Genomic DNA, 24,067 nt, shown 5'->3' with positions numbered 1-24,067 from the left:
TAGTTTATAAATTTTCATAGACTATTATATCAACTTCATAACATAATATCCAAAAGTATATTAAATGTCTTCTGTGTTTAAAGTAATTTTATATATAGTACAATATCCTTTGTTTCTTTTCATGACTCATATTTAATGATTCATATTTAAGATTTACATTCTGCATTGATATTTTATCCTTAGTATGAAGAGAGTGAAATTATTGTTTAAGTCTTAAGTGAAAAAGTATTATTAATTACTTGGTAAATGTAATAACTGTATTTAAATTAATAATCCAGTTTGTTAATCACAAATAGCCATTCAACACAGATTTCTCGTTTAAATCTGCCTCAAATGTCTTTTTAAGAAAACCAGATGTTGTATTTATGGTGAAATATTCTGGCATTAACATATCAAATGATTCTAATGAACTGGGAAATGTGTGTTAAAAGCAGAATTAATTATGAAATTATAATAGACCTCATGTAGACTAAACAGATGAGTATTAATCTTTGTATATATATATATATATGTGTATATATATATATATATATATATATTTTTTTTTTTTTAACTGTCCTGGTTTATGTAAGCATTATTTACATGAAAACAAAACTGGCTAAGAAAGCATTTTCTCTACTATCTTAGGAATTCTGATTAGGAATCACCATTTCATAATACCCAAAGAAATGAAGTCAAAATGATTAGTATTAAATCTGCATGGCTTGTATTTTGCTTCATTTTCTCATATCTTTTTAATATGAATTTTAAAGCAATGAGCTCTTATTAATTTTTGTAGACCTAATATTATCTAAATAACATTGCTTTCTGTTAAGGTTAAGGGAATGTATAGAATCAGAATTATTTCCAACCGATTTGAATGTGGTTTCTTAAAAATAGTTTTATTTAAACTTATTTTTCAAAAGTCTTTACCAGTCCAATGATTCAGTGTGCTTGAGTACTTTGCTGGTTGAATTGCTTTGCTAAGAATTCATTGGCTGATACAGTTTTTATTATACTTTTAACTTGTTCACTCTTATGTGAAGACTTTAAAAGAATGAAAATTATGTATAATGTACCAGTCAGCATTTAATTTATGTATCTTTATTTAAAAGTAAATTTTTCCAGTATTATGGTCTTATTGTAATTCAAATAAAAGAACATCTGAAGGATAATGTTTACAAGTAAACATAAGTAAACAGTAGTACAAGTATCTGTTTACATTTAATTGTAAAGACCCAATTAAAATACTTTGTTCTGATATGGAGATTATTACTTGATAAGTAGCTCCAGAACTTTCTATGTCAGTGTCAGACATTTAGAAAATGTTATTTCAGGGGCGCCTGGGTGGCTCAGTGGGTTAAGCCTCTGCCTTCAGCTTAGGTCATGATCCCAGGACCCTGGGATCCAGCCCCGTGTCAGACTCTCTCCTCAGCAGGGAGCCTGCTTCTTCCCCTCTCTTTGCGTTCCTCTCTGCCTACCTGTGATCTCTCTCTGTCAAATAAATAAATAAATAATATTAAAAAAAAAAAAAAGAAAAAGAAAATGTTATTTCAATGAAAGGTTTTAGAGACAACTTCTCATGTTACTTTTGCAAAACAATAATATAGTTAATAGTTTATATCAGTGCATTAAGATACCATAAAATATTAGTTTTAATTGAAGCCAGAGATGGAATGACTTCAAGACAGAAAAGTAGATATGAATTTTCTTAAGTCAGAAAAAGAAAATATGGCTTTTCCTAAGTCAGTAAAAGATCTTAGGCATATTGAATTTTATATTAGGAATTTGGACAAGCTAAGGGGAAGAAAGGTAAAATATCTATTTAAGTTAAAACCTCTCATCCACAGAGAGTGGGAAATTGAAGATGACCAAGGAAAAGAATTTAAAAGAGTTATGGATAACTAGAGCTAGGTTTAAAGTAGATTCAGAACTTGATTATCCACTTTCTAAGTTTTTTATGGGATCATCTCTCACTGTCACGTAACTAAATATCATGGTGCTAAAAGGAGATTATCCTGTAAGATTTCATAGGCATACATCATTGAACTTGAGGATATCTGTAGGTTTGTAGACCACCTTTAAATGCTTGTAGGGTCCATTATTCATGCCTGTATCTTGCTCTGATCACTTAAGTGTGCTTCAGTGTCCTCATCTATACGAAAAAGAAAATAGTAGTACCTACCTCATATATTGTTGTGTGGATAACATGAGTTAATATATGTAAAGGTCTTTTAAAAAGTTTGTTACCTAGGATTAGCTCTGATTATTTTTATCTCCTTCATCATCACCCTCATAATTTTTCCATTTCAATATTCACTATTCATTTCCCAATGAATATATTTAAGATTGGTCTTATTTGTTTATAATTCTTGTTTCAAGGATTCTGAATTGAAAAAATACATTCATGTAGGGGTGCCTGGGTGGCTCAGTTGGTTAAGTGTCTGATTGTGGCTCAGGTCCTGATTTCAGGGTCCTGGGATTCAGCCCCACATCTGGGCTCTCTGCTCAGCGGGGAGTCTGCTCTGCCTCTGCCCCTCTCCTATTCACTCATGCTTGCTCTCTCTCTCTCTCTCTTTCAAATAAATAAATAAAATCTTAAAAAAAATATATTCATGTAAAACAGTCAAACATTTATCTTTCCTTTTCTATGTGAACTATATTACCAGGTAATTATTATTGGTTAATTAAATAATAGATGAAGGAAAACACCTTTTAATGGAAATATTCCAACTAATAAATAGAAAAGAAATGGTACAATTTGAAAGAATATAACCATTTGACAATACACAATGAATTAGTGGATCTAGACATTGAGCATCAATAGCTGTAGGTATAACAAAAAGAGAGACAACCAGACATTACTTAATCTCCTGACATATGCCATCATGATCTCACTAAAAGTACTGAATCTGAGTCTGACCTAGCCTCTGATCTCAGCTGCCAGTTGATAGGAAAGAGGAGAGAGGATGTGTTGGACTGCCCCATGGCAGGAAATCATCAAAATCCAGGATGTGGCAAACTATGTCAATTGTTTGGGTTTTTAAACAGCTAAATAATAAGGAAAACATAGGGCTGGAGAAGGAATTTATAGATTAAAAGATGCTTAAAGATAGATTAAGCATTTTTGAAATGATGAAAACTAAACTATAGTGTGTAGGGGATATATACTAGAGCAAATAATGCAAGTATGTGATTACTGCGAATAATACAAGTATGTGATTACTGTAGAATTAATGATAGTGGTTTCTTTGGAGGAAGGCATATACGTGGTTGTGATTAGACCAGGTCACATTGGGGTACCTGGGTGGCTCAGTGGGTTAACCCCTGCCTTTGGCTCAGGTCATGATCTCAGAGTCCTGAGATTGAGCCCTGCATCCAGCTCTTTCCTCAGCAGGGAGCCTGTTTCCCCTCTCTTTCTGCCTGCCTCTCTGCCTACTTTTGATCTCTCTCTCTCTCTGTCAAATAAATAAATAAATAAATAATCTTTAAAAAAATGACAGGTCACATGGAGGCCTTCTGCAATATTTGGCAAAGTTCTGTATCTCAAGCTTGCTGCAAATTACAGAGTATTTACCTTTATCTGAGTTTTTCTGTTTGATTTTCTAGAATTATTTTTTATAATGAAAAAGGCTAAGATAATTTAAGTATCTGAATTAGAGTATTTGGTATCTGTTCTCTAACTCAAGGAACATGTTTGATTTGGGAAACTTACTCATTGATTCACTGAACTTTGTGTATATGTGTGTTGTATGTGTGTGTACAGTGTATGTACATGTGTGTTTATGTACTATAGGACAGGCACTCTTCTGCTTATTTATTGCTATGTAACAGATCACTATAAAGCTTAGAGACTTAAAATAATAATAATCATTTAATTTGCTCATGAATTTTCATTTGGGAAGAGTTCCATGTAGAAGGCTTATCCAGCTCCATGTGTCATCAACCGGAACAGCTGGATTAGAGGCCGTAGGATCTATTTCCAATATGGTTTACCCACATGACTGGCAGTTTGGATGTTGCCGGCTAGGAGCCCAGCTAAGCTCTGTTCATCTCCTTGTGCCATCTGTCTGTGAATTGCTTGAGCTTCCTTATAGCTGGAGTGTCTGGGTTTAAGAATGTGTCCCAAGACGACCAGGAGGGAGTTGTTTTTATGACCTGGCTTTGGAAGTCATGTAATGTCACTTCTACCACAGTCACATGACTGCCCAAATTCAAGTATAGGGAACACAGACCCCACTTCTCAATGGAAGAAGTGTCAGATTCTTTATTGTAAGAACATGTGTGATGGAAATATTGTTGTGGCCGTTTTAGAAACTGCAGTATGCCATCTGCACTGTCTTGGCTTTGTATACAAAGCAAGATGATATAAAGTCCTATCCTGAAGGAGCTCACAGTTCAGTGAAAGACAAGTTAAGAGATAATTATAACAGAATATGATGAGTTCTGTAAGAGTAAATACTAGGTGCTATCACAGTACATAAGAAGGGTGCTGTAGATTTAAAGTGCTTGAGCTCAGAGTAGAATTGTATGGATGTCTACTTTCAGTCTTAAAGGCGGGTAAGAGGTATCCAGCCACACAATCTGCACCCCCACACCACCAAAAAAAAAAAAAGAGGAATAGTATTTCAGCAAAGGTTAGAAGAATCATATATTGCTCAAGGAAGTGAAAATATGTATTCTAAATCTTCAATATATATATATGTATATAGATGATGGGCAAGGAAGGTGAAATGCTAAGAGAGGGGATTGAATTAAGGCTATATTATAGAAAAATCTTTGTGTGTGAATTGAGATTTTTTTGGTGGGCCCAATGGGGGGAGCCATTCAAAGATGTTAAGCAACAGTGTAAAAGGATCTGGTTTATCTTTTTACAGAAAGCTCTGTGAGGGCTATGATTATATGATTTTTTTTTTTTTTATGATTTCTCTAGTAGCATTTTGAGGTAGCTAAATTTTGGAGGGAAGGGAAAGTTAGAATAATGATCATGGGCAGAGAGAATTAAATAAGATTTTACATTTAGTTTTTGTGTGTGTGATTTTTTTTTTTTTCTTAATAATATGAGAGGCAAAAACCAAACCAAACCAAAACAAAACCAGTAAAAAGCAGAGGTAGCCTCCAGGAGAGTGAGGACTTCCTGGTGAACCCCAATTCTTTCCCCAAGCAGGGAAAGAGCAGAGTGGGCCAGAGGACACTAGAGGATAGAGGTCCCCTGACCCTGGCGGGTGGGGTGGAGGTACATTTGTCAGTGGGAGGATGAGGAAGGGCAGAAAAGTCCTAGGAATTCCCACCTGATCATTTCTATTTTCTATGAGGAGAGGTGAGGCCGTTAGTGGGGAATAAAGATGGTCATGGAATAGGTGCTTAGAAAAAAGATAAAGTTTTGGGGGAAAATTGTTGCTAATGAGGAGTTCACAGCCTGTGGAGTAAATGATTGTATTTGCTGTAATAACTTTTCAGTCTCAAAATGGCTCGACTGTCCTTAATTCAGGAGATTATTTCAATTGCTGAATTACTTTGATTTTAGAATTCTGTGTGGAAAATAAATCTAATTTAGTTGGAATACTATACACTTTTGAGTTTGATCATTGGAGGTGCTGGCCTTTCACCCATTGACAGGGTATGCCCTAATTTTGTGCTATTCTTATATAATTTTCCTCAGTTAACTGCTTTATTTTATCGGATGAAGCAGAATAAGTAGTCTAGGTGCTTTTTGATAATACTTTTATATTGAATCTGGTGTATGTTTTTGTTTTGTTCCTTAATGAGAAGGAAATAACAGATTCCTTTCTTAATTTTTTTTTTTTTTTTTTGGTAAGATGACCTTTTTTCTTTATTCTTTGTTTAGGATTATTGTTTAATTAAGATTCATCCTTTATTGAATTGTTTCTCTTGGTATTATTTCAAATGAAAATATCATACCTCTGTCAGTGAATTATATATCTGTTATATCATAGTTTGAGTAGTAGTAAAAAAAGATCAGGATTTTGCTTGGAATAAAGTATAGCTGTACAGAGGTATTCTGTTAGAAATAATACAAATAATGCAAGAATAATATAGTTTATAATTTCAATGACAGAGACTAACGCTAAGGAAATCATTGATATTTTTTCCTTACACTGAAAATTAGAAAAAGTATGCCTCTTCTTTCAGCATCACATCAGTTAGCAATAAAGTTTTTTACACTCTGCATTTTAAATGCTAATTGTGAGTTTATCAGGAGTTCAGCAGGTTTAAAATACTCCCCGAGGAGTGAATTTTGACTTCTGAAAAGCTCTGGTTAATTATGGCTAAATGGTATTTTGGGGCTTTGGAAGAATTTTTGCAGGGTCTAAGGCCATGAAAGAAGATATTAGAATCTAATGCCTTACACCTATAGAATGTTATTCAAATTCCCTTGGATATTAAAAAAAAAAAATCTGCTGAGCTTGCTGTGGGGTTTTGGGCATAGCAGTTGGTGCTAGCTAGGCCTAAATTGGCTCTGAGCAACTTTCTCTTTCTCTTGCCCTTCCTAGAAATTGTGAATCCGTCTGATTATGACAAGACATTACAAATATTTGTAGCAGCTTCTCTTCTCCTTTACAGGAAAGTTTCTTCTCCCTAACCTTTTCTGAATCTCAGATAAAACACTTTGCAGCTGCTCATAATGCTTGGCAAGGAGAGAAAATTTACATTATAGATCTTGAAATAGAGCTAGCCTGACAAAGGACTGAAGATAGTGAAGAACAATTATGGTTCCTTTCAAAGTTATACTCTGTGAGAGATGTAGGTCATGTGAGCGTAGGGAGATTTAATCAAGACATACATAAGAATATATACTCCCTCTGGCCATTCTTTTAATAAAATAACACCTCTCCATATTCAGTGCTGCCACTTCTAATTCAACAAATCAGTTCTTTACTTTAATTACATCTTGAGTCAGAAAATATATAATCATAGCCAAAAAAAATGTTGTGGGGTGGAAAACTCGTTAGGAATAAAACTTTAAGTACCATTCATAACTTCTCAGACACTTTATTAGAATCTTCACAAGCTTTTACTCTAAATGAGTTAGCCACAGGAAACCTTTCTAGAGAGGCCTTGTTAGGGGTTTAGTGAGCTCTGTAGTCAGAGCTATATAGAACCTTTGCCTCAAGCTGATGGGTGAAAATGAGATTTGTTGTTTTCTATGAGCCTTTCAAGTAGATATAGATTGCAGTATTCTTTTCTGTAAGGATAGGGATGGCCAACAGTACTTAAGAAACTGCTGGGGAATTCAGTAGGAGCAAAGGGATTTGGTAAATGTTCAAGTGATCAGTCTTTAAATTTTTCTTCAGTGTAATGATTCTTATAGAAATACCATTTTATATAATAATGGCCATTGCTGTAACTTTAATAATTTTGTGAAACCTTTGATATGGTTATGTTGTGAATACCCAGTATTAATTTTCAGATGAAAAATTGTGGTTTAATGCTGACACCTAATCAAAAATATTGTTGATTTCAAGTCTGATATTTGGAGTCATGACTGACTGCTCTAGGCCAATAGTTTAGTATGCTATTCACTTTTGTTGACTCTAGACTACTTATTTCCTATTGATGAAATAGTTAATGAACTTCTGAAAATAATAGTACATCCAGTAGGCACTTTATTAACTTAAGCAGATTGGAACCTATTATAAAAGGAATAGAGCCTGGTCCTGAGATTTCTAGCGCTCATATTGATTAAAAAGTAAGTCCTGGAGATAGTATTTAATTTTAACTGACAAATTTTGATTAAATAATACATTTTTATTTCTGGATACATATTATGCCACCCCTGAACCTGTTTTTAATAAGCTAAATGCTCTTTATACCAGAATTTTGAACAACATCTAAACATAATTAGTTTACAAATCAAAATAATTAATAAATAGCCAGAGGGAGTATATATTCTTATATAGGTCTTTTTTTTTTTTTTAAAGATTTTATTTATTTGCCAGAGATAGAGAGAGAGTACACACAAGCAGGCAGAGAGGCAGGCAGAGGCAGGAGAGAAGCAGGCTCCCTGCCAAGCAAGGAGCCCGATGCAGGACACAATCCCAGGACCTTGGGATCATGACCTGAGCCGAAGGCAGCAGCTTAACCAACTGAGCCACCCAGGCATCCCTCTTATGTATGTCTTGATTAAGTTTCCCTATGCTCGCATGACCTCCGTATCTTACAGAGTATAACTTTTAAGGAGCCATAATTGTTCTTCACTATCTTTAATCCTTTGTTATGCTAGCTCTCTTATCTCAAGAATCAATCTTTTTGAAAAATGCCAGAAGGAAAAGTGTTTTAACTTTACTTTTCTGTTGTTTCTGAGGGTTTCCCCAAATTTAAATAAAGGTAACTGCAGATTTCCTAAAGTCAATATGAGTTAGAATGTTATGTGTAATTGGAATGACGGGTTAAATTTGAGTCTGTCAGTTTTGTTTGTTTCAAAGAGTCCTTTGAGATTCTTCAGTATAAAAGAGTGGTTAAATAAATGTACTCTTTTATTTATTTATTACACAATATCTGATAGCTACTGTCTTGCTTCAGTATGTCATTAATATGTAGCATTTATTTGGGGTGCCTGGGTAGTTCTGTTGGTTAAGTGTCTGACTCTTGATTTTGGCTCATGTCATAATCTCATGGTCATAGGACTGAGCCCCAAGTTGGGCTCCATACTCAGTGGGGAGTCTGAGATTCTCTCTCTCCTGTCCTTCTGGCCACCCCCTGGCCCCCATCCCATTTATGTTCTCTCTTTCTAAATTAAATAAATACATCTTTAAAAATATGTAGAATTTATTTAATGTTTACATATTTGAATAAAAAACTGATAAAGCCCTCTGACTCTTGGAATATATATTGTGAGTATGAGTTTGGACTTTAAGATATCTGGTTTGTATAACAGGATGATTAGTACCATTCATGGAAATGAGAAACTCCTAAAAAGGGGCTATTTGGGAGTTAGGAGTTCAGTATGAAATATGTTGACTTTTTCTGTCTTCTCTAGTAGAGAAATCACATGGGTGTTTTGATATGTATATGATTATAGCTCAGTGGTAAAGTCTGATTTGGAGATTTAATGAGTGGGCTTGGCTAGGTGGTAATTGAAGTTGGAACATGTAAAATGTTACCCAGGAAGGAAAGATAGAGTGAGGAAAGAGGAGATCTGAGCCAATGGATCTTAAAAGCAAATGATCATATTATGCCTGTTGAGGGAGAGTGGGCCAGGGCAGTACAAATTTCACGTAGGAGTATTTGATCAATAGAGGGGAATTCTCCCAAGAGGTCAAGTATAATAAGTAAGAAATGTCTCTGTTGGATTAGTAAAATGGAATTTGCTGGTTAATTAAAAGCATCTGCTTTGCTTGAGTGATAAGATGAAAGCCAAATGGGAGCAGATTGAGTAGTGAGTAGGAGGAGAGGAAAATGAAGACAGGAAGCATAGATAAGTCTTTTAGGAATTTTGTTTATGGAGAAGGAGCAGTAGCAGAAGGAGGATGTGTGGTGAGGGAAGAGATGCATCCCTTCCTCTCTTCATTCCTCCTTCCCTATCTTTCTCCATCTTTTCTCTCTTACTACTTTTCCTTTTTTTCTCTATAAGAGCAACTTAAACCCATATAAATGATGGGGCAGGAAAAACAAGTTTTCAAACAGAGATCTATCAAGTTTTTGTAAGGTTTAAGGTTCTTAGGAGAGCAGGAGGGGATGCAATACAAAGTACAAGTAGAGAGGTCAGCCTTAGATGGGAGAAAGCTACATATTTCCAAATGGGAAAACAAATTAGAAGGGAAGAGAAATAATAGATTTTTAGGTTTGAAAAGGCAAGATGGAAGTGTTTCTGGCTTGTAGTTTCTTTATCCTGGAGGGGGTAGAATGAGGCAGATTTAGACCCAAGAAAAATAGGAAATGTTTGAAATGGTTGACAGTAACTGGGAGAGTAAGAAGTGAGTTGGCCAGAGAAATGTGGAAGTACTGTTAGGTATTTGGTGCCCATTTGAAGTTAAGAATCTTGTGATTCTCTCCAGCAGAGATGAATTGTTTGAGTGTATGGTTGGATGGTTGGATCTATCCAATTATCCAGTGTTGGAGATTACCCCATGTGTGCAACTAAAAGGTAGGATAACAGGAGAATTTAGAATATTGGTGAGAGCATCATTAGAATGATATATTACGGCATCTCAGTTAGATAAAGAGAGAAGAGAAGAAAAGAAAAGGTGATTGATTAGGCGAAACAAAGAGACTCAATGCCTTAGGGTGCAGTGAAGTTGAAAAATGCTTATGATGTTACTGGTTGAAAGCAAACTGATGGGATAAGAGATTGTGCCAGAAAGAGAGGAACTTTAATTAGTTAATTTGGAGCTTTTACATGTGATGATAATATCCAAGAAGAAGCCATGATTGATGTAGAGTAGAAGAGAATGTTTCGCCTTCTAACCCCACAGAATGGAAGCCTTGTGACATTTCTTGAAGTGAATCTTGCAAAATAGTATTTTGTCCCCCCAAAAAAGTACATGTACTAATGTGTTATTAAGGCTTTGAGACATACTGAATTTAAGAAGCCTGCTTAAATTTGACTAATGGGGCAGTTCTAAAATCTTTGGGACTACTGAACCTTTTGTAGTTAGATGTTAGATAACATCTGTTAATCATTCAAAGTAGGGTTTTTCCAAACATGTTGAACAATTACTTTGTATGTCATGTGCTGCTGTTTTGTTTTGTTTTTAAAGATTTATTTATTTATTTATTTATTTGAGAGTGCATGCATAGGGGGAAGGGCAAGGGGAGAAGGAGCAGACTCCTGCTGAGTGGGGAGCCAGACATGGGGCTCCATCCCAGTACTCTGAGATCTTGACCTGAGCGGGAAATCAAGAGTTGGCTGCCTAACCAGTTGAGTCACCCAGGCACTACTGAAACTGATGAATTAATAGGAATAAGTAAAAGTAATTATCACAACATAATATGATGCAACACAAGAAGTGTTCTCTTACAAAGAAGTTTTCCATTTATATTAATATATTTCAGTATTAGAAGATTTGTTTTCCTATTAAAAGTAAATATATGTCTAGAAGGAAAAAAAATGTTAAGTTAGTGTATTATTTTGTTAATGAAAATTGTGACTTTCATAATTGCTTATTGGAGATCTTCAATTACTAGTGGATAGTCTAGGAAACTCTGCTTTATTAGTTCCCTATAACAGTCAACCAAAGCAGTAGAGCTAAGTACATTAGAGAGTTTATTTACATTCGCAACTAGATATATCCAGAAATTTAAACCATATCATCAAGAAGTTGTCTGTCATCATTTCTTAGCTCTACCCTCTGTTGTATTGCTCTGTTCTCAGGCAGCCAGTACCAATAGTCCCATAATTTGGCAGCTTCTCTTGGAAGGGTGAGAATGAGATAAATGCTTGGAACCTCACTGACTTCTTCCTAACAGGTCTCCTAGTTGGATTTTATTTGCTGATAATAAAAGTGCAATATTATAAGCACCAAATTACTATCTTTAACATTTTATTTTTAAAATTAAGTTCTAGGATATTTTTTTAGGTCCTACAGTTTCTGATTCCATTCTAATAAGTAAAATCTTGCCTGAGGCCTTGAAACTCCAAACATTTCCAGTTATTAGTTCTAGTAATTCTAGTAACAGGAACTCTGAACAGATAGTAGGATTGTTGATGTCTGTGCACTATGAGAATACTAAAAAGTCAAACCATTCAGAGAACTTTTTAGATGAAGTTGGAAACTTAAAACATAGTTCATACAAAACTGAAGTATGTTCATACTAGACCTTACAGTAACCTTCTATGGTTCTCTGCCCCAAATACAGAAACAGTAACATTCGTCTTCCGTATCCCTCAAAAACAATCAACAAAAGAAAAGAAAATCGAACCAAAATTATAAGAATGAAGACTTTTTAGATATTTGGAGTTTAACTCTTTAAATGATCTTTTGAGGAGTATAGGCTTAAACTCTGAAGGCCTTTTGTGGTAATTGACTGCCTTAGAATATGGTAGTCAAATATAAGTCTGTAACTTTTGATAAATTAATGGCATTTTCTTTTGTCATACTGAAGATCCTTAACTTGTGTGTTTGTATTTTCTTGGTTTATGACTAACAGTCAATAAAACGATGACTGGCAGGTTACTCGTCAGTAAGAATGCAAATGAATTTCTGTAGCCAGTTTGGATATGGAAAGTTACAAGAGACCATATGTAAGGGCTGAAAGTTATCATCTTAAATACAGAAAGTTGTGGGTGTGAATGGAAAGCAGAGAGAACTCTCTAGCACACTTCCCCCTCTCCCCCAAAGAGGCTGCAAAGCTTGGTGAGATCTCCTTTAGTTCCTAAAGCTGGTGGATTGACTTTGAAGCTTAGGCAAGATACTGGAATTTTGCCTGGGCTCAGATTCCATTCTTAGCTGAAGGAAAACTCCTGAAACAGCTCTCAGAATGTTTGAAGCTGGTGGTGAACTGATTCAGACTAAAGCTGCAACAAAGACCAGACCCAGCTTATTACCTACAGTCCCAATCTAGCAGCCTGACAGACAAAGTAGCACGTATCCCTCTTTACAGATTCTGTGTTCTTTTATACAAACCATTTGGCACACAATCAAAAATATATGACACACTAAAAAGAGAAATGGAGAAATAAGAAATGTGACTTACAGCTAAGAAAATAGACACAGGTGACCTAGTTATTAGAATTATCAATGTCTTTAATATAGCTGTTACAAGAATGCTAAGGGATCTAGTGGAAAAGATTACAACAGGTATGAAAGATGGGATATTTCAACAGTGATATGGATGCATAAAAAATGAAATTCTGGAAATGAAAAATATAATATCAAAACTAAGGAATTCATTAAAGGGGATTGTTAATAGTAGATCAGTGACATGTGATTTTAGGTTGATAGAACGTATCCAAATGGAAACAAAAAAGGAAAAGAAAAACTGAGTATTTGAGATCATAGAGTGATATCAAATGGACGAACATACATGTAATTAGAATCTAAGGAGGGGAGGAGAGAGAGATGGGAGTAGAAAACCTATCTGAAGGGACAATGATCGAGTTTTTGTAACACTTTCAACCCACAAGTCCATGAAATTTAACAAACTCCAAGCAGGATAATTAAAATAAAATTACATTTACTTGTATCCTTGCTTATTATAAAAGTAATCATGAAAAAATGTTTATTATATATAGGGGAATAATGATATGAGTTATAGTTGACTTTATACCAGAAACACTAGAGACCACAAGACAAAGTGCTGAAAGAGAAAAAAAAAAAAGAAAATAAAAGAAAAAGAAAAACAACATTGAATTCTATAAGCAGTAAAAAAAAAAAAAAAGTTCTTTAACAATGAAGGCAATATACTTCAAGGATACTTCACACCCATTAGGATAGCTATAATCAGAAAAACGGAAAGTAACAAGTTTCAACAAGGATGTGCAGAAATTGGAAGCCTCATACATTGTTGGTAGGAATGTAAAATGGTTCAGCTACTGTAGAAAATAGTTTAGCTGTTCCTCAAAAAGCTAAACACACAATTACCAAACGACCCGGCAATTCCACTCTTACATGTATCCCCGAAAGAGTTGAAAACAGGTACTCAAGTACATATGTATCTACAGTTATAGCAGTACTATTCACAATAGCCAAAAGATGTTTTTGTCAGTATTAGTAAAGCTAAAATAATAATGGCTAATATTTATAAGTATTTATTATGGTAAGGGGAGAGAAAGAGGAGAAAAGAAAGGAAAATGGGAGTCAGGCAAAAAAGAGAGGACAGGAAGCTGCTGTTGGAAAGAAATGAGCGCCTTATTCAGGAATTGGCAAAAGGATTATTTTGACCTGATCAAAGTAACTTGTTAAGTAGAGTGGGGAGTTTAGAGTCTGTGAGGGTGTGGCTGAAGTTGGCAAAGTGCCTCCATTATTAGACATAGGGGCCTCTAATGAAATAGTACTTTTGCTCTCATTATAATGCATTCTTGGTCTTACAAGTTATTAGTTTAAGCAAAGAAGATAAATTTCATGGCTTAACATTATGCCCCTTAGTTGTTTTAAAGGCGGACTCTCAAGTACGTGGGTGGCTTAGTTGGTTGAGAGTCTGACTCGTGATATTGTGATACCGGCTCAGATAATAGGTCGTGTGTGTTGTGAGATCAGGGCCCATCTCCAGCTCCATGCGCAGCAGGAAGTCTGCTCGAGATTCTCTCTCCCTCTCCCTCTGCCCCTCCCAATGCTCACTCTCTCTCTCCCTCTCTCAAATAAATAAATAATTTTTTTTTAAAGATTTTATTTATTTATTTGAGAGGGAGAGAGAGAATAGGAACACAAGCAGGGGGAGTAGGAGAGGGAGAAGTAGGTTCTCTGCTGAACAGGGAGCCTGATGCAGGACTCATAGGACCCTGGGATCATGACCTGAGCTGAAGGCAGATGCTTAACAACTGAGCCACCCAAGTGCCCCAGTAAATAAATAAATCAAAAAAAATAAATAATTAAAGACTTTGGCACCTGGGTGGCTCAGTCCTTAAGCATCTGCTTTTGGCTCAGGTCATGATCCCAGGGTTCTAGGATCGAGGCCTTCATTGGGCACCCTGCTCAGTGGGAAGCCTGCTTCTCTCTCTCTCCCACTCCCCCTACTTGGGTTCCCTCTCTCAATGAGTTTCTGGCAGTCAAATAAATAAATAAAAAATCTTGAAAAAAAAAAAAAGGCAGAATCTTAGTTAAGAAGTGTCTTGATTATTTAACTCAGAATAGTATAATTTTTTTTTTTAAATAACCTGAGACACACAGTTGTTTACTGAGCAGAGCCTATCAGCATTTAAATTGTAGACTTAGTGAGGTGCTCATAAGGAAACTGGTATGGATTTTGCACTATTGGATAATTTATGAAAAGAATATATATAGACATTTAGCTCATCCATTTGAGCAAAGCACCATGGAATATGAATTGTACTTAGATTTTGAATAGGAAAGGAGCTGATTATAGTCTCCTGCTTTGGTCTTATTCCCCTAGACATCATCTTAGTTAAGAGATATATACAGTCAAGAAAGCAAGAACAATATGACATTTTACAACCTGGGTTTCAGCGAACTCCATTGTACTATAAATTTTCTTAGCATTGTTATTTTAAGACAAAATCTGAATAATCACTCAAATGTTCCTTTTGCACATTTGGTTTCCAATTTCATTATTTCAAAATATGAAAATGGTTGACTTAGCAAGCGGTCTGTCTTTCTTTGAATAAATATTCTTAATATGCAAGCATCAAAGAAAAACAGCATGACAAACTAGGTTACTAGGCAGTGAATACTTCTGAAATGATTTGTCTTCAGTCAGAACCCAATTGCTAAAATAAATCACTTACAAACTGTTTCAATACTTAAATTCTGTATCCTGATGGGAATAAAAACTGTGTATTCTTCATTCTTCCCAGCAAATCAACATCTGCAAAAGACTAAGTTATTCGTTTATTTATAAATGCATTCCTTTTATGAAGGACATACCGATATTTGCAGTATTTCATTTACATTATGGAGTCATTTATCAACAGACAAGAATTTTTTTTCAGGAGACAATCTTTTCTGAGGTTATAATTTCCCTGTAGTTATTTCTCACAAAATCCCTCCAAATTTCATGGCTGCTTTGCATAAGTAGTCTCAAAGATATTTGGCACTCAGCCTGGAGCTTGAGCATGAATATTGTTCTCTTTTCCTTGATCCTTAGTGCCTCCTGATCTGAATATGTATCTGAATGTTCCCACAGGGCCAAATCATCACTTTCATTGTTCAGTGTAAGAATGTTATTAGGTTGGGATTATTTATTGAAATAATGTGAGAAAATAATGTGAGAAATAATACTTACTGTTTCAGTGACTTATTAGCATAAAAAATGTTCCTGTGGCACCTTTCACTATAGTTGGCCTTTCCATTGGAGGTCAAGTTCTGAGGCCACCTCAGGCAGAAAGTGACCAGCCCTCAAAGGGAAGGGACTCTGGTGACCAGCCTCCCACATGAAACTCTTCTGTGGGAGTTTGGCCAGCGATCAGTGCAATGAAGTGACTGGGGAGCTGGACGATGGTCACAGAAATTTTGAGATGAAGATTTTGTCCAGGCCAGTGTCCTTCTGTGTACTGATACAGAAACTAAGAGCCACGCTAGTGAAGTAATTTAATTTGCCCAGATTCATACTTGTTACGCCTTCTGACATCAAGAATCTTATTCTTTCTACCTTAGTGCTTCCTTTAGAGGCTGTGCTCTGAGAACCATTATGTGCTTTGTGGTTAAAGTCATTAATTTGTAACTTACTCCACCATCTAGTCACGCTGTCATTTGGAAGAACTGCTGATTTTTGTCCCTTACTTTAACCAGCAAAACTTTGCCTCTTGCCTTTTATATCATTGCCTGGGCTTCAGTGAGCAGAGGGTGGAGATAACCTGACAGCCTGTTTTACTGCAATTTGGCAGTTTTATTAAGAGTAATTTAAAAACCGGATAGGGTATGGTTTTACTTGAACTGTAAGTAGTTTAGGTATTATTTCTTAGAGGTCTTTTTTATCAATTGATAATAAGGAAACTTTTAATGACTATGAAAGTTTCATATCAATTATGAAACATCTCCATATATATATGGAAAGAGAGATGGGGGGGAGACCGAAATTGTGAGACCCTTCAGTCAATTTTACTTTTTATTTTATTTTTTTAAAGAGTATGTTTTGAGTGAGAGAGTGTAGGAGGAGGGGGCAAAGGGAGAGAATCATCAAGTAGACTCCTTTGCTGAGCACGGAGCCCAACATGGGGCTGGATCCCACCATCCTGAGATCATTACCTGAGCTGAAACCAAGAGTTGGATGCTTAACCAACTGAGCCACCGAGATGTCCCTACACTTTAGTTTATTTTAAAATAATGACAATGAAAAGCTATTCTTGAATGATATGTGAAAGTGATAGTCCATCTGGAACTTTCCTTTCAAGATAGATTTACAGCTACACTTATAACATTTTTCTGGGCATCTCATTAGACTATTATTTCATAACATCTTCCCTCCTTCCCCCCCTTACCTGGCCCCCACCTTTCTTCACTGAGGGGCCATGTTGTTGCCCAAACCAATCCCTATGTTTGTTACCTGGAGAAGGCTCTTTACCTCGTCATTACTTGAGGGGGGTAAAATGAGTGTGTCATCACCAGCCTTAGCAGGCCAACAGGCAGGATTAGTTATTATATTAATGGTAATTAAAAGGCAATTTTTAAAATTTTAATTTCTAAAAGTAGCCATTTTATTCATTGATACAAAAGTCAACCTGTCAGTGAATTCAGCACAGTCTGAAGTATTATGAGACCATAATTTAAATCTACAGTATAATGTTACATAGACCAGCTTTAGCAAGTGAGTTTCATGTTCTCTATTTGTGGAAATCTGTGCACCAATGGAACTGACACTGGTTAAAATTTTTTTAATAAACTTGATTATTCCTGTTTGAAACTTAAGGTTTGTGATAATACAGTTTTTAGATCAGCCTATTTAAAGAATACTTTAAATGAAAGGGTGCTTTTTAACTAATTGTATCCCCTCAAACACACAGTGTATTATGCTTCATCACTTAATTTAAGGAAGCACTTTTTGAAGTTTCTTTACCCCACACCTGGACCTGCACATTAGACTTATCTGGTGTTGGTTTCTTAAGAAGGTATATTTTTTAAGATTTTATTTATTTGATAGAGAGAGATCACAAGTAGGCAGAGAGGCAGGCAGAGAGAGAGACGGGGAAGCAGGCTCCCCGCTGAGCAGAGAGCCCGATGCGGGACTCGATCGCAGGACCCTGGGATCATGAACTGAGCGGAAGGCAGAGGCTTAACCCACTGAGCCACCCAGGTGTCCCTGTTTTGTTTTGTTTTTTGTTTTTGTTTTTGTTTTAATTATCAGAAGTTTTGGGGGGAAATGGTTCTCTTTCCTGTCATAAGTTTTGATACCAAAATGTAGCTTGAAGAAAATTACTGTTGTCATTTCAGTGCATATTATTAAGTCAGACACTACTAAAACACTTTCTCATATGTAAAACTCTGTCCTGATTTTTCTACTTTTCTGCATCACCTCTCAGTGCTTTTCTGTTCTCATAGTGCTCTTATGTTAGCACCACACTCTCTCCAGTATTTTAAGAGCATTAACTCAGAGGAGAATCATAAATTCATGGTAGAGGTGCTCAGAGCTCTCTTGTGAAGCTTTCGTTGCCAAACAGGTGAAGTTAGCCCTTTCCTCTCATCGTCCTGTTAGTAGTAGCAGCCTCAGGGTCAGCAGTGGTATCACTGCTTCTGCTAATGTCACTGCCACCTCCACCTCCATGGCCACTCAAAGTCAGGGGGAGAAGTTCCCCAGGGGAAGAAATGGGTAAATTGGGCTAGGAAGTAGAAAACTATAGTCCCTGCAGTGCTTTCCAGTATGTGTGCTATATATAATTTTATTATTATATAAAAACATATTTTACTATATATATTGTACTATAAATAATATAAAGATATATAAACATTGTATATACTATAACTATACTGTCTATAAATATATGGCTGTATATACATGTGTTAGCACTATAATATATTTTATAGTATAATATGCAACTGCTGCATATGCCACCCTCCCCACTTGTGGGTTCTGTGTATTCTGGCTATACGTTTTATTAGGTTTTACCCTCCCAACATTTTTTTTTTTTTTCAGAAGACTTCTCAAGAATCAGGTTTTGATTTTTATTTTTTAAAAGATTATTTATTTGTTTGTTTGAGAGAGAGAGGAGCAGAGGGAGTGGGAGAAGCAGTCTCCCCACTGAGCAGGGAGCGCAACTTGACCACCTGACTTGGGACTTAATCCCAGGACTCTGGGATCTTGAACTGAGCTGAAGACAGACAGATGCTTAACACACTGAGCCACCCAACACCCTCCCTCCTCCTCCCCCGCCAAAGTAGATTTGTAAAAATCCCAAAACACTCAAGTTGAAGATGGGTGTGCATTAAAGAAAGGTCACTGTATTTCAGTACTTCAAGGCTGTTTTTTCCTTTAGTGCTTCTTATGACTCAGTACAGGGTTTGTTTTTTGTTTTGTTTTGTTTTATTCTTTTTTGTAATTGACTTTAAAAAAAATTATTATTTTTATTAATATGTAATGTAATGTATTATTTGCCCCAGGGGTACAGATCTGTGAATCATCAGGCTTATACATTTCACAGCACGCACTATAGCACATACCCTCCCCAATGTCCATAACCCAACCACCCTCTCCCTCCTCCTCCCCCCAGCAACACTCAGTTTGTTTTGTGAGATTAAGAGTCTCTTATGTTTCATCTCTCTCCTGGTCCCATCTTGTTTCATTTTTTCCTTCTCTATCCCCCAAACCCCCACCCTGCCTGACAAATTAGTATAGGGATTTTTACTAGAAAGTAAAGTGAAGCAACAGCTAGGATTAAGCCTATAGAATGTAATGCTCACATTCCTAAGGTGATGACCATTTTTATTACAGTAAATATTTATTTTTTAAAGTAAATTTAATCAAATATTTATATGCTTTTAACATGTTAATTTTTAATCATGTGCAGTATAACATAAATATGCTCTGAAGAAGGTTTATATTAGTTTTTTTCATTTTATAAATGACCAAAATGAGGCATAAGTAGTGATTTACATGGACTCATAAGCAAGTTAGTAATGTAGATAATGATGAAAAAGAAGTTGAGGTCATTTGTTCTCTTAGGTTACTGTAAGATTACTTTAAATTATTAATGTGCATATGTTTTTAGAATGATAAGAATATTAGTACTGCAACCATTAGAATGAAAAGTAGATAATGTGGGAGTAGGCACTTGGAGAGACAGAAGTTGAATTTTGGAAACTACAGTGTTTATCGAGAGTATATGGCTAAAAATGTCTGCATTTACTGAATAGAGATGAATACCCTACATATTAGAGACAAAGGAAACAAATGATGTTATTTGTGGCCTGCTTTACTTATTTCCCACTGATCAATAAAAACTGAGCATCACTACTAATGGAAGACATAAGAAATACAGCACATGGCAATAGGATCTCAAGTTCTTTTGTCTGCTGCTGCTGAATAGTTGAAATGTCATTATTGGAAAATTGACCAGTGCTTCCATTACAAACCCTCACACATCCTTCCTTATTTATTACCTTCTAGGTCTCATTTTTGTTCTACTTTCTCTTGTTTTCTACCCTCTTACCCCTCTTCATTTGCATTTATTATATGGATCTAAAGATATAAAATTTTAAGGAAAATTTCCTTCAATTGTGATATATGATGCTTAGAAATATACATCCTAAAGCAAGTAGCTGGATTGATTTTACTTAGTAGAGTTCTACCCTCACCCCCTTATTTACCTTTTTGGTTCTCCTTTGGTGGTGTTGTCATCATCATTGTCATTGTGATCCTGTGAATCTTTGTGGAATTCACTTTTTTTAAAAATGTATTCAGTATAGTTCTCCTGCTGATTTTTCTCTATTATATTTTGTTTGAAAATCCCTTTCAACTACGGTGCTATCTGAAATGTATGTTAGACTGGTTCCTTATAGCTTGTATCTTTTTTTTTTCTCCCACATGTTAATATTTGGTTTCCCATGAATTTCCTATACATTTCTTTTTTCTCTCGTCTTATGAATTTTTATTTTTTTCTTATTTTTCTGCAAAACCAAGACATTCATTAAGAAATGAAAATACTATAGAGTTCCTATGCATTTGATTATTTGCCGTCTTTAATATCAGGAAGATTGCATTTTATTTAGTTGGAATATGTGATTAGCTGTGGATAAATATCTAAATGCCCAGCATAACTGTATATAAACTAGTTTACTATTGCTGAAGGCTTCTTTCTTAATCTCTCCAGGAAAGAAAGGAGAGGCTATCCAAGTTTGAGTCTATTCGTCATTCAATTGCTGGAATAATTAGGTCTCCAAAATCTGCACTGGGCTCTTCAACAGTAAGTAGAATGAACTCCATGTGCTACTGAAAATAATTATTTTCTAGCTTCTTTCTGATAAACAATGAATATCATGTGTAAATTTGTCCTTACAAATAGAAAACTAAGTACATAATATAATTGTTTTGTATGCATATGATTCTGTCATTCATGTACATAGTAAACACTGATATAAGGAGGAAGGAAATAAACTTGTATTCAGGACTTCCTGTACCACATATAAATAATTATAGGAAACATTTTAGGTATTTTGAGGCTTTATTGGAAAAAGAGCAGAGATGGGGCGCCTGGGTGACTCAGTGGGTTAAAGCCTCTGCCTTCATCTCAGGTCATGATCCCAGGGTCCTGGGATCGAGCCCCGCATCGGGCTCTCTGCTCAGCAGGGAACCTGCTTCCCCCTCTCTCTCTGCCTGCCTCTCTGCCTACTTGTGATCTCTGTCTGTCAAATAAATAAATAAATAAATCTTTTAAAAAAAATCTTTAATAAAAAAAAAAAAGAAGAGCAGAGACAAATTTTTTTCCAGTGAAACACATTTTTATTTGTATATGTATTTTTAAGTGTATCAGTTTATATATGTGTTCATATTTTCGAGAAGATTTTAATTATTAAATTGAAGTCTATTTGAAATTTAGGTTTGTCATATCACAGTGGTGCATAAAATATTACAAATCCCTGTAGCAACAGCTATAGTCAAGCAAGATAAAGTATATTCTTTTTCCCTTTATAGAATAAGATTTTAAAGTATTTTTCTTATTTCATTACCTTTGAGACTAAATTAACAGACTTTTTTTCCTAGCTATCCCTCATGCATAATAGTGCTTTAGAATGATAATAAATGATTGTCAAAACAAAAATATTCAGTACAAATTAATTATGTGCTCTGCTCGCCCATCTTTCCAAGTTTCTACATAGTAATATCTTAATGTTATTTCTTACTGTTTAAAAGTTCAGCTGTTTAAAATAATGTGAACTAGTCTTACTTAGAAAATAATGTGTTTCCTAACCATAAGTTAAATGTCCATTCACATTTTGGATTTATTTGCTATAATTCTTTTTTTAATATATAACACATGTATAACACATGTTCCTATATTTATTCCACTCAAGCAAAACTCTCTTATACACAATTGAGGCAAAGCATAAAGTGTTTTAATTAACAAAAAAGAAGAAAATTATAATTTTATATAAAAGAGGTTTTCTACTTCAGTGTTAGCCTTTGATGCTGCTATTATCATACTTCTGAACTCCAGAAGTACTCTATGGGAATAGGGAAGAGCTATGAATGAATGTAGACCATCTACCCCGGCATTAAATAGCAAATACAAAAATAAAAATAATTTTAGGCAAATACTACATGGTAGAGTAAGTCTCTTTTAAGTCCCATATCCTAATGTTGTTTTCTTAAGTTAATGATTTATAACTTGAGATAAATAGTAGTTTTTAAGACTTGGTTTATTTTTATTTGACATTCAAAATAAAGTATAGGAGGCTTGATTAGAAATCTATGATATATTCTAGAGACTATGAGGACAGGTTTTGATGACTTAGGAGAAAAGAAAAAGAGTTCTCGAAATATTTAAAAAATTTTTTAAAAAAGAAAAAATAGTTATTGAAAGGAAAGTTCAGGTGTGTTCTTCAAAAAGAAAAAAATCAGTTTTTAAAAAATAATTATTATTATTTATTTATGCACACATGTGCGAGAGAGAGAAAGAGGAGAGAGAAAGAAAGAGATAGATTGATCTCTTTAGGATAGGCAACCATGTGTAACTTCATGGTGGGGGGTGGGGTGGGAGCAGAGGGAGAAACAGACTCGCCACTTAGCAGGGAACCTGACATGGGTCTTAATCCCAGAACCCTGGGATCTTGACCCTAGTGGAAGGCAGATGCTCAACTGATGGAACCACCCAGGTGCCCCAAGAAAATCAGTTCATAAAAAGAAAAGTTCAGATACCTCAGTGAACCTTCATAAAATTATTTATCATTGAAATAAGTCAGCAAAACACATGACATCGTGATGTTGTCATTAACTCACCTTTATTTCACTTAGTCAGAGGTCTTTGTGCCAGCAACTAGTAGCAGTTTACTAGCGAGCTGATTTATGATTTATGATTCCCTGCCCAATTTTCCTTTAGTCAAGTGTTTTACATACGTGAGAGAAGGCCTATTACAAGCTCAAGGTTATTTTCAACTTTAGTCTTCGGTGTAAAAATTCGGAGATTGGAATTTAGAGCTCCAGATGTTAGCTTGTGACAGAAAAATAAGAATTTGGAGATAGTAGAAATGGCATAACACTCCCAATGTTTGTTTTCCCGACAACCTGGGATTCCTAAGAATTTTGTGCCTTCTAGACACTTGTCTGGGAGTGTAACAGTGGCTTCTGAGACTTCATGTCACATACGCCACTTTGAAGTTTGTAGTTATGAGAGCTTCAGCTTTTGGCTCTAACGGAGCCTGTTTTGATAGATCAGGTTGATCAGAGGGTGAGCGAGGTTATTTTCTTTTATGTATATAAAAGCACATTCATTTACATATAGAAACAAAAGAAATCCAGTTAGTTCAATGTGATAAAGTTACACGTGGTTGCCTATCCTAACATTATAATTTGAACAATCTTAATGAATTAATGGTACAAATCTTAACTTTTTAAGATTTGAAGTTATTTTCTGTGTTATCTTCTCCATTTAAAAATGGTCTTTATTCTTAAATAAAATTACCAAATTGACAGTGACTGATATACGTAAAACTTTGGTATCAACAAACTACTTTACTGGAGTGAATTGAAGTGACTTTCCCACAAAGCATGTACCTCATTCAAATACATATTGTGATCTATTTTTTCATAAATTATCAACATCCTGAAAGCTGTGAAATGCCCATTTCTTCTAAGAAATTATTCACTCTGTAATTGAGAATTCTAGAGAATGTTTACTTCCTCAGGGCCCATTTGGTCTGTTAGGATCTTCTAGCTGAAGGAGATCATTACTTCTATCAGTTAAGTGTTCTTTGGTATTTCTTTCTTTATTCAGAAATCTCATGAACCAAAAACACTGAGGCAGTCTGCAGTTTATGACACTGTTGTTCACGCTGAATAAATACACACAGGTTTTTCCTCTAAA

General features: G+C 35.1%; 1 protein-coding gene across 6 annotated transcripts in view; it reads left to right on the top strand.

Annotated features, from left to right (window-relative positions):
- FER (FER tyrosine kinase) overlaps nucleotides 1–24,067 on the top strand; it is a 468,361-nt gene that overhangs the window by 170,346 nt on the left and 273,948 nt on the right. For 5 of the 6 annotated variants that reach the window (XM_032335588.1, XM_032335590.1, XM_032335589.1 and 2 more), the window contains one exon: nucleotides 20,858–20,950. In XM_032335588.1, the coding sequence (XP_032191479.1) occupies nucleotides 20,858–20,950 (93 nt within the window). Of the gene's footprint in view, nucleotides 1–11,077; nucleotides 12,867–13,376; nucleotides 13,381–20,856; nucleotides 20,951–24,067 lie in introns of those variants that run through there. The other variant, XM_032335594.1, reaches the window with a different exon arrangement.

This window comes from Mustela erminea, chromosome 3 (genome assembly GCF_009829155.1).
Source record: "Mustela erminea isolate mMusErm1 chromosome 3, mMusErm1.Pri, whole genome shotgun sequence".
In the NCBI taxonomy this organism is placed as follows: Eukaryota; Metazoa; Chordata; class Mammalia; order Carnivora; family Mustelidae; genus Mustela; species Mustela erminea.
The sequence above is the reverse complement of the archived record's forward strand: the minus strand, read 5'-3'. Positions and strand labels throughout refer to the sequence as shown.